This window comes from Arachis ipaensis, chromosome B10 (genome assembly GCF_059453495.1).
Source record: "Arachis ipaensis isolate K30076 ecotype BB chromosome B10, ASM5945349v1, whole genome shotgun sequence".
NCBI classification, from domain to species: domain Eukaryota; kingdom Viridiplantae; phylum Streptophyta; class Magnoliopsida; order Fabales; family Fabaceae; genus Arachis; species Arachis ipaensis.
Window position 1 is genome coordinate 52,454,498 of NC_142435.1, and position 12,319 is coordinate 52,466,816.

General features: G+C 38.7%; 1 protein-coding gene across 1 annotated transcript; it reads left to right on the forward strand.

Annotated features, from left to right (window-relative positions):
* The first annotated feature begins 8,099 nt into the window (after positions 1–8,099).
* On the forward strand, positions 8,100–9,284 carry LOC107620639 (uncharacterized). Its single transcript, XM_016322771.1, has one exon. It carries the CDS (start codon positions 8,100–8,102, stop codon positions 9,282–9,284), a length of 1,185 nt encoding a protein of 394 aa, XP_016178257.1.
* Positions 9,285–12,319: the final 3,035 nt, after the last annotated feature.

Genomic DNA, 12,319 nt, shown 5'->3' on the forward strand with positions numbered 1-12,319 from the left:
CCACCTGCAAAAGGAAGAACAGTCAAATAAACAAAATAAATACACAACAGACAGTACAGTAACCATCGTTACCTATGTAAGCTTTCAAACCCTCACTATCACCTACATCATGCAGACGAAGAAGGTCGAGAATTGATAAACACACCCCATCAGCAAAACACTCAATCAGAAACTCTAGAAGGCAATCCTCATCCTCACTTCTCTCGGTAGCCTCTAAGATCTGACATTGCTCGGATCACCAGTACAAGGGAAACCTTTCTATGAGCTCGTCATCCAGATAAAACGGATACTCGGCCTCCAGCGACCGAACCTTAACAAACAAAGATTTAAAGTTTTTGAAAGAAAATTTATAAAGCAAGAAAAGGGAACGACCGGGAAAACTACTCAGACAAACCCACAACCCTTTTCCTAACCCCTTTAGACTGAAACAGCGAAAAGAATAGAGGAAGGGAACAAGGAAAAGATAGGAACTCCATTAAGCACTGAAAAGCACGAAGGAAGGCCCATGAATTTGGGTGTAGTTGAGAAGGCGCACAGTTTAGTTGAGTCAACAAGTCACACTTGAAGGCAGAGAAAGGTAACTTAACACCTAACTCTATGAAACATGGAGTATACATGTAAAAATATTCCCAATCCCCCTCCTTTCGCAAACCCTATCATCAGTTGAACAGGGAAGCAATTGCACACCCACACCAGAATCCTCTCTCACAACTTTCAGACTTTCTAGTTCATGCATGGATGCCGAATCAACATACGAAGAAGAACGAGTTTTCACATCATCATGAACTAAATGATATGGGTTATCTTTCTTCTCCTCAACAGCCATCTTTTTCTCTTTCTCTTTCGCCATAACAAAAGCAAAAACCAGTAAGTGTGGGAGAAAATACTAACCTCTAGAATTCATAGTCGAAGATAAAAACCGAAAGAAGATGAGCTAACAGAACGTCAGTTCCCAAAAACAAAAACCAAATAATATCACTAAGCCCACTAACTTAGTGGGTAAACCAAGTGACAACCGTAAATGCCTCGAAAAACCAAAGCGATTCATTAAACATGACGCGCCAAACGAGATAGAAAACTCTTGACTTTCTTTGACTCTCCTTGACCCCCAAGACCAAAAATGGGCCCAACGACCAACAACTCAACCCAAACAAAACCCAGTTGATCAAAACTTGCTTGCCACCAAAGACATGGAGACAAACAAGCTTGTGGGGCTATGATGTGTACCCCTAAAAACTCGGCAGCTATCCTTCTCAGCTAACCGACCAAATATCTCGGCACCAAGAGCAGACCCCAAACGTAACTTGATCACAGTCACACGTAAGTCAGATCCTATCTTCAGCCCGTTACTAACAAACGGAACTCACCAAGAATATCGGAACAAACCCAACAGCATAGACCCCCACTCGTCTATAAAACAGAACCAAGCAAATTCACAAAGGCTCAGGTTACACATACTCACTCTAGTTTATTTCATTTATTCTCTGATAATTCTCATTTTTACTTGAGCGTTGGAGTGCTCTTTGCAGGTGCTCCCGCCGTCGTGTTTCAAGAGGTCGAGGTTTCTTATAACACCACTCCCTGGACGAGACATAGCTCCTCCCGGAAGTCAAGCAGCCGACCTAGGCGTTGTATACCTCGGCTCAATCTGGACGGAACATTACATAAATAACAGATGATAAAATTTATTTAACAAAATAATAATTTGTATTTACACTAATAACATTATTTCAGTTGAGTATATATTGTTATGAGAATGATTCTAATTTATATGTGTCTAAGAATTAAAATAATTTAGATATTATTTAAATAATTTAGTTTTAATATTGGTATTTGATTAAATTAGTTTTATAAAAATTTAAATTGTTGTCTCAATTTATATATTATGACTATTATTTCTAGATATGTTATTTTTAAATTTTATAATATGAATTTTTTTTTAATTTTTTTTATTCTTTTTTACTTTCAGTATAACTAAAAAAAATAATTAAGTTAAAAAATCTGTCAATAATAAATAATATCTTTTATATGACAATTATTTTAATCAATTATATAAAATTATTATAAACAAATGATAAAATAATTAATAGTTTGATTAAAAATTTATTAACAATAGTATTTATTGAAAATTTTAGATATTAAATAATATATTTAGTTAGGTTAAAATTTTGTTAATGTATAATTAATAGCATCGTTGGGTTAAAATTTTATTAATACATATTAACGTATAATCTTATAATAACCTATAATAAATAGTATATTAGGATAAAATTTAGTATATATATATATAGGTATAAAAAAATATGTTAATAGTTGGAATTTATGACCATAATTAATATATATTAAATTAATTTATTATTAATTAAAATTTTATATTTTTAGCTTAAAGCAGATTAATTCTATTATTATTACTATTAAATAAATATATAATTATAATTAACATTATTTTATGTAATTATAATACCATTCATAATTATATTATTTTTATTATACCACTATTTTCATAAAAATTTATATCTTTAATAGTAATTTATAAAAATCCCATGCTTAATGAAATTTACTATGATTTATGAATATTACACGTATACTAATATTAATAATAAAGAATATAAAAAATCCTTAAATGATTGTAGGTTCAAAAATAATTATATATATATAATCGAAATTAAAAAATAAACATATCCTAAGAATAAGAAAATTATTAATTATAAAAAATAATTATAATAAAAAATAATTAATACATGTAACTTAAATATATTTACCTATAATTAATATAATATGTATATATAAATAATAAAATATTCAGAATTATTTAAATAAAATAAATATATTTTAAGAATAAAAAAACTATTAATTACATAATTAATATATAGGTATATATAAATAAAAAAATTATCATAATTTATGAAGAGTATTATATGTATGTGATATTAATAGAATAAAAAAAAATCATTGAATGATTATAGACTCAAAAGAAAATAATCATAATAAAAAAATAATTGACCTATGTAACTTAAATATATTTATGTATAAGAAATACATACGTGTGTATAATAATAATAATAATAATAATAATAATAATAATAATTGAAAAATCATATATTTTAATTTTAGGAATCAAATGCACATAATTATAATAATTTATTTTGAAATAGATAATCAAATTAATTGAATATTTCTATTTTTATTTAGAGTTGATTAATTTTATACTATATATGTGTCTCTTTAATATATGATGTGATTGTATACTTTTATATCTGAGATTTATATTTTTCTTGACAAATATCATGGCTACTAAATTATGTTCAAACGTTGAGTTTAATATAATGTTAAATATAATTTTTTTAATTAGTTTTTTACTTACATTCTTTTGTCCTTTTATTTTATCTTAATTTTTTTGTAGGTATGATCTTATTAAGAATCTTAAGACAACATCTGGGTATAAACTTTGGAAATTTAAGATTAGAATAATTCGATTATGGAGTGTTAAATAATTTAAAATACGTATACAAAAAGCTCTAATAAAAATGATTCTACTTGATGAAGAGATAATATAAATTTGTATATCATTTTTAAATTAATTTACTATTTTTTATCATTTTTAACTTTTTTATTGTGATATTATTTACAAGGATTTTCATATATAATGCACAATAAAAAAATTCAAAAGCATCCCTTTTTGAGAAAAGGATATGTTATAACCAACCTTGGCATAGTTAAAATAATATTGGATTCAAGTCAATGAGGCATGAATATAGGATTTACCACAGAAAGCATACCATTTTGCATTCGATTGGAGACTTCTTGATCCCGATAAATTTGTTTTGCTTTGAACTGTATGAATAAATATTCCAAAAAAAAAAAAAGAAGAGAACACTCGCACTTGATAGGTAAGAGTTGTATAATTCATATTAAAATTATTGGTATCAATTTATTTTGATAATTTTTTAAAGTAATAACACTTTGTATTTTTAAAATTCTAAGTATAATAGGCCTTCTAACTAGAAAAGGAAATTTAGAAGTCTCTAATAAGTTTAGAAATCCTTTATTTTTATTATGCTAGAACTTGATGAAATACAACACGTTAAAAAAATTTGTGATAGTTTTTATTAATTTTATTTTCTAAATTTCTAAAAGTTGTTATGTTTCTAATTATTTTGTCTTCATGTGATATAGGGGTGGACCTAAATTTAGATGCACATTGTAAAAAAATTTGTAAAATGGTTCATTGAGTATATTCAAAATCTCCCAAATAGACAGTATATTGAAAAGTTTAAGAGTTTTGACTGTAAGTAGCTATTTCTTTTATATAGTATTTTAAGCCATACATACATAACTATAAATTTTAAATAATATATTATTTTGTAATTCTTTTAGGAATAATGTGAGTTTTAAATATCAATTATGAATCCACATTTTTTATTAATCGAGATTTTTAGAAAGTACAGGAATTTAGAAAAAGGTATCTATTTGATTATTTATCTTTTGAGACATGACTTTGTCTAGCAGAATTGCTGGCCACAATTTTCAGATGATATTTTACATAGAAGTATTTGAACACGAATAATATAGCATTTTATTATCTTATTTTTGTATTTATTAACTTCAAATAATATTTTATGGCTAAATATAGTTTGTTGACCTAGCTTTTATTAAACCGTGATAGATTTAATGTTGACTGATAAGGATATAAAAAATTTTGTATTGTCAAACATAGAAGATATCATGCATTCTTATAGAAGGAACTTGCAAGAGAATATCCTCCAATGTCAATCCTTTCTGGTAGTAACTACTCATTGCAAGATGAACGACAAATAATAGAGGAATTCAGGTATGACAAATATCAATTAGAGATCTTAACATCATTGATGTTGTACATGATAACTATAGAACAGAAGGAAGCTTATGACGGAGTTATGAGGACTGTAAATAAATCTGAGGGAGGATTTTTTTCCTTTTATAGCCACAGTGGTTATGGTAAAACGTTCCTTTATAACTGCACACTCTAGATTCAAAATACCTCTAACCGTAGATAAATATTCTACACGAAATATCCGATAGGGCTCACCTCTTGTCAAATTATTAATAAGGACAAATTTAATAATCTGGGATAAGACACATATGCTTAGCAGGTATTATTATGAGGCACTGGATAGATGTTTGAGGGATATTGTGACGCAGCATCAATTGCTAATGGCGAGCGTCCATTCATGGAAAATGCAGTTGTACTCGATGAAGACTTTAGACAAATATTGTTTGTAGTTACAAGAGAATCTCGATAAGATATAGTGTATGCAATCACAAATTCTTCGTATCTTTGGGAGTCTGTTGAATTTCTACAACTGTTGAGGAACCTGAGGCTAACTATGAAATGCAAAAATAAAACCCAATAGGATATCAAGGAATTTAGTGATTGGTTTTTAAAAGTTGGTGATGGCCTAATAGAAGATAACCTAGACAGAAAGTCAGAAATTGAGATTCCTATAGATATGATAGTTCTATATTTCGAACAGGCATTTGGAGAGTTAATTGACTTTGTCTTTATGGGCTTGGTGCATAGCTATCAGTCAAGCAATTACTTTAATGATCGAATATTACTATCACCAACCTTAGACATTGTTGACAAAATAAATAGTCAACTACTATCAATTATTTATGGTGATAAAAAAGTGTATCTTAATTCAGACAATCTTTGTGTTGAAGAAGATAATATGAAAAGTCACTTGAAATTCTTTGGTCCATAAGTATTAAATGCTCTTAATTATTCTAGTCTTCTACCTCATAAGCTCACACTTAAGATTGGTATGGTGTTTCAGTGATGCTACTTAGGAACATAGATCGGTCAAATGGCCTATGCAATGATACACGACTACAGGTTAAGAGACTTGAAGATCACTTGGTTGAATGCGAAATACTAATAGGGACCAAAATAGGAGTGTTACGGATCTGGCCCACGGATCCTACACCCGGAACGGTCCCCGAACCCGGTTACCAGGGTCTAACCCGCTTCGCCCTTCCAGAAGGCCTGGAACCAGCCCAATAGAGCTCCTAACCAACTTTCGAATTCAAACGTCTCCCTTATCTTAGCCAAATAAGATAAGATAAGATAAGATAATTCAAACGTCTCCCTTATCTTAGCCAAATAAGATAAGATAAGATATTCACCATCACCTATAAATAGAGGACCCAGGTCCCTCCAGATATTCATCCATTCCTCACACCTTATACCTCTCAGATCCATTCTGACTTGAGCGTCGGAGTGACTTTGCAGTACCTCCCCCCATTTCTCCAGTCAAGTGATCCGGCATCTACCTCAACCCACAAGTTCTCGATCTATCTCTCAACCCGTACCAGAGACATCTTGTACATTGGCACCGTCTGTGGGGACTTTGCAGCATTGTGGCAGCATGGCGGATAACCTAGAAGAGCAATCATCAAACTCAGATTTCTTGCGTGTAACTGAGAGCAAAAAGGAATAATGTTTCCTTAACTTGCATCACCTTTGCAGTGATAACACACCTTCGCCCTACTCCAACGGCGAAATCCCAAAGGAATAATGTTTCCTTAACTTGCATCACCTTTGCAGTGATAACACACCTTCGCCCTACTCTAACGGTGAAATCCCAAAGGAACAATGTTTCTTCGACTTGCAATCACATTCTTAGTGATAACACTCTTTATGCACCCTCGCCCTACTCCAACGGTGAAATTTCAAATCCTCCGAGCCCAAAGTCTCGCCTCCCTTTAGTGGGACACCTCCACCTCTTGGACCCTCTCATTCACCACTCCCTCATCCATCTCTCCAAGCGCCATGGCCCCATCTTCTCTCTCTATTTTGGCTCCATGCCCCCCGTGGTTGCTTCTTCTTTTGAACTCTTCAAGCTATTCCTCCAAACCCACGAGGTCACCTCCTTCAACACTAGGTTCCAAACCTTTGCCATCCACCGCCTCACCTATGACAACTCTGTCGCCATGATCCCCCTTCGGACCTTACTGAAAATTCATAAGGAAGCTCATCATGAACGATCTCCTTAAACGCTACCACCGTGGCCAAGCTCAGACCTCTCAGGATCCAAGAGATCAAGAAAAATCTCAAGGTTCTTGCACAGATGCGGGGGACAGCCAAATCGTGGCGGTATGACAGAGGACCTCGAGGAGCAATCCTCCACCCAACACCCCAACTCCCGAACTCCAAGATAACACTCCTCCCACCCACGGAAGGATAATAAGCGCGGCACATCGCCAACCAACCCCAACCCAGCAAAAACCAAGAAAGGACAACCGTCCTCCCACTGAAGCCCGGCCACCCGACGGCCTAGGAGAGAAGGCGGTCCAGATAATCCAAGAGTTGTGCCTCAGGATGCAAGACCTCAAAGGCCGAGTTACACCCAAAGAAAAGCACAACGCTGAAAATGGAAGTCACGCAACCTCTAGATCAAGATCTCGCCATGAAACCAGGCACGGCGGATCGCCAGAACGGCGACATGCCAAGAGATACAATCGCAGTATCTCCCGTGACCACAGACACGATAGGATGCCTGAACGACGACACGGCAAAAGGTATGATCGCAGCGTCTCACGCAACCCAGCTCATTAACATGACACGGACGACAATCGACGACATCGAGAGGCCAAACGCACAAGAAGTGACCACATGATAATGGGAGCCACTCCCTTCACTAAAAGAATCCTGAAAGCAAAACTCCCTAAAGGCTTTGACAAACCTACGGATATGAAGTACGACGGAACCAAGGACCCCAAGGAGCACCTAACGGCCTTCAAGGCCAGGATGAACCTGGAAGGGGCCGCTGACGCGGTCTGAGGTAGGGCCTTCCCGGTAACCCTAGCCGGGCCAGCGATTAAATGGTTCAACGCCCTCCCCAACGGATCCATAACTAGCTTCCACGATATCTCACGGAAGTTCATGGCCCAATTCACCACCAGAATCACCAAAGCTAAACACCCCATCAGCTTATTGGGAGTCACCCAGAGACAAGACGAGTCCACGAGAAAATACCTCGATCGGCTTCAACGATGAATGTTTAACGGTCGACGGACTCACGGACTCAATCGCAAGCCTTTGCCTAACTAACGGGCTCATGAATGAAGACTTCCGGAAACACCTAACTACCAGACCAGTGTGGACCATGCACGAGATCCAGAGCATCGCAAAGAAGTACATAAACGACAAGGAAGTAAGCCAAGTCGTAGTCGCTAATAAACGGCATCACGGCAGCACACGACACGGCAGCACGGCACCTCGACATAACCCCCCACCAAGAGAAAACCATAAAGAACATCCCAAACCAGCAAACGTAAACCAACCCCCCAGAATTAGAAAATTCTCTAACTACACACCTCTGACGGCCCCGATCACCGAGATATACCACCAAATAGCTGATCGAGGTATTCTCCCGAGGGCCAGACAACTCAAGGAAAGAATAGGCGGCAACAAGACCTTGTACTGCGACTACCACCGAGGATGCGGACACAGGACGCAAGATTGTTTCAACCTAAAAGACGCCCTCGAGCAAGCTATACAAGACGGCAAACTCCCCGAGCTTGCCAAAATCATCAGGGAACCAAGACGTGCGGAAAAAGACAGATCACTAGAAAAAGAAGGACATAACCCGAGGAGACGGAGACAAGCCTCTAGGGAAAGCCCTGAAACATATTCGACCATTATCGTGAACGTCATCACAGGGAAAGACACCCCAGGAAAATCAAAATCAGCACTGAAGAAGGATCTCAAGATCCTGGCAGTTAGAGACCAAAGCCCAATCGCCACCACCAATAGAGCGATAACATTCTCCCCCGAGGATTGCCAGCACGACACCTCGGCAGAAGACGCCCCCTTCGTCATCTCGGCAAAGATTGGAACCGGGCTAGTAAGAAGAATACTGGTGGATACAGGAGCAGACTCTAACATCCTCTTCAGAGGAGCCTTCGACAAACTCGGACTCCGCAACGACAATCTAAAGACACATCGTAACGGAGTCACGAGACTCGGAGACAACTTCCTCAAACCAGACGGTTCCATCGTCCTTCCCCTCATGATAGGAATGGGAAACCAAAGGAAGATAATCCTATCCGAGTTTGTGGTCCTCAAAGACTCCACCGCCTACAACGTCATCCTCGGAAGAAAAATAATTAATGACCTCTCTGCCGTCATCTTTACCAAATACCTTCTCATGCAGTTCACAGCAGAGGATGGCTCCATCGGAAATATTCACGGAGACCGGGAGATCGCAGTAGAATGCGACAACACCAGCTTAGCCCTGTGAAAGAAATCTCGCAACGCGGCCGGCATATTCTTAGCCGACCTGGATGCCTGACAAGGCGGGCAACCTAGGCCGAAACCAGAAGGGGACATGGAGAAAATTGCAAATAGGGCAAACCAAAGAAGAATATACTTTCATCAACAAGAACTTCCCATACGACCTTAAAGAGGATCTCTCACGCCTCCTAAGACGAAGCAGAGACTTGTTTGCATTCACACCTGCCGATATGCCGGGAATAGACCCCGATCTAAGGCCTCACCGAATAACCGTAGACCCCAAGGCTAAACCTGTGGCACAGAGGAGATGAAAAATGTCTCCCGACCGAGCAACCGAAGTCAAAAGCCAGGTTAAAGCCCACCTCGAAGCAAGCTTTATCAGGGAACTGCCCTACACAACCTGGTTGGCTAACGTTGTGCTAGTAAAAAAGGCTAATGAGAAGTGGCGGATGTGCGTCAACCACACGGACCTGAATAAAGCCAGTCCAAAAGATGCCTTCCCTCTAACGAATATTGACGGGCTGGTAGACGCCGCATCCGACCACTAGTACCTTAGTTTCATGGACGTGTATTTCGGATACAATCAGATACCCATGCACCGACCCGACGAGGAGAAGACGGCCTTCATCACTCCCGACAGCACGTACTGCTACACAGTCATGCCCTTCGGCCTAAAAAACGCCGGAGCCACTTACCAAAGGCTCGTCAACAAGATTTTCCAAAACCTGTCTGGGACCAAGCTGGAAGTCCTCATAGATGACATGCTCGCCAAGACCGAATCCGGCGGGTAACTCATCAGCTTATAATGAACACCCTAAGAAGACATCAAATGCGCCTCAACCCAACAAAATGCGCCTTTGGGATGGAAGCAGAAAAGTTCCTCGGTTTCATGATCACGCAACGCGGGGTAGAAGCTAACCCCGAAAAATGTAGAGCCATCCTTAAAATGGCAAGCGCGAAAAATCTCAAAGACATCCAGAAACTTACCGGCCAACTAACCATACTATCTTGTATTCTCGGCGCGTCGGCCCAAAAGGCGAACCCTTTCTTCAAACTTATGAAGAAAGGAACCCCCTTCAAATGGGAAGCAGAATGCGAAGAGGCATTCCAACATTTCAAGAAGTCCTAGCAAAACCCCCGGTTTTTGCTAATCCCCAAACAGGAGAGGTCATCTACCTATACCTATCTATAACAGAGGAAGCACTCGCAGCAGCGCTCATCCGAGAAGACGAGAATAAGGCCCAGCGACCCATCTACTTCATAAGCAAAGTCTTACAAGACACGGAATCGCACTACTAAGGCCTCGAGAAACTCACATTTTCACTCCTCACGGCATCCCGTCGTCTCGGACAATATTTTCAGGCCCACCCCATTACGGTCTGAACCGACCAAGCGGTTAGGCAAGTCCTGCAAAAGCCCGACCTAGTCAAAGGAATAATCGGGAAAGGAGCCTACAAGCTCGAAAAACTCGACAGAACCGAGATCCCGAGAACCTGGAATGCCGCCAACTTACGGCGATATTACACGTAGGAACACTCCCTCCCTTAAAACTATGTCTTTCACTTATATTATTTTATTTTATTCTCCTTATATTATTTTAGGGTACTCTTTCCCTCCCCCCAAAACGGAGGGTTTTAATGAGGCCCAAACTTAATAAAATTTCATTTAAAAATGCACTTACCCTGCTTCGTCCCATATTGTCGTAACGACAAAAAGAGTAAAACGGCCAAACACCTGGAAATCGATCACCCCAAAGCCAATAAAATGGATATCCAAACAACAAAACGGATATCCAATAAGTAAATGGCTACTCGGGAATCAATCACCCCGAAGCCAATAAAACGGATATCCAAACAACAAAATGGATATCCAAATAAGTAAACAGCTACTCGGGAATCGATCATCCCGAAGCCAAAAAAATGGATATCCAAACAACAAAATGGATATCCAAATAAGTAAATGACTACTCGGGAATCGATCACCCCGAAACCAATAAAATGGATATCCAAAAAAGAAAACGGCTACTCGGGAATCGATCATCCCGAGGCCAACAAAATGGATATTCAAATAACCAAACGGGTATCCAAACAAGTAAACGGCTACCCGGGAATCGATCATCCCGAGGCCAACAAAACTGATATCCAAAAAACAAAACGGGTATCCAAACAACAAAAAATGACGGCCCGGGATCGATCACCGTGAGGCCAACAAAATGGAAATCCAAATAAGCTAAATAAACAAAGTCTTGAAATCGGCCCACCAAGAGGCCTAAAATAAGTTCACAATAACGGTCTAGGAAAGGTCACACAAAACAAGCATGAGCTGATGGTCTTCCAACTCCCGGAAAATCGGACTGGCCAACATCCCGCCAATCAGTGCAGGATGACGTCACGCCCTTTCTAGACTCCTAACAGTCTTTCAAACTACAGAGAATTGGACTCTTCAAACAACTTAGTATTGAGACCAAGTAAGCATGCTCTCATGCTCCAGGGACAACTGTTCCAGACCCGATCTCCGGACCCTTCCTCGGAACGGTCATCAAACCCGGCATGTGATAAGACGCACAAAAAATGCGGTCCTCGCTTGACCATGAAACGGCTAGAAACTCCCCAAATTCTCGACCTTGATCGGAAAAACCAAACAACGATCTCCTTACTAAACCACAATGGCGAGGAAAAGGTTCCTCCAGTGATGAGACTGAGCACCCTCACTCTCTCGCTCCGGGGGCAACTGTTACGGATCTGGCCCACAGATCCTACACCCGGAACGGTCCCCGAACCCAGTTAGCAGGGTCTGACCCGCTTCGCCCTTCCAGAAGGCCTGGAACCAGCCCAATAGAGCTCCTAACCAACTTTCGAATTCAAACGTCTCCCTTATCTTAGCCAAATAAGATAAGATAATTCAAACGTTTCCCTTATCTTAGCCAAATAAGATAAGATAAGATATTCACCATCACCTATAAATAGAGGACCCAGGTCCCTCCAGGTATTCATCCATTCCTCACACCTTATACCTCTCAGATCCATTCTGACTTGAGCGTCG

Coding starts and splice junctions, on each gene's coding strand:
- LOC107620639 (XM_016322771.1), top strand. CDS start 8,100: ATGAATGAAGACTTCCGGAAACACCTAACTACCAGACCAGTGTGGACC.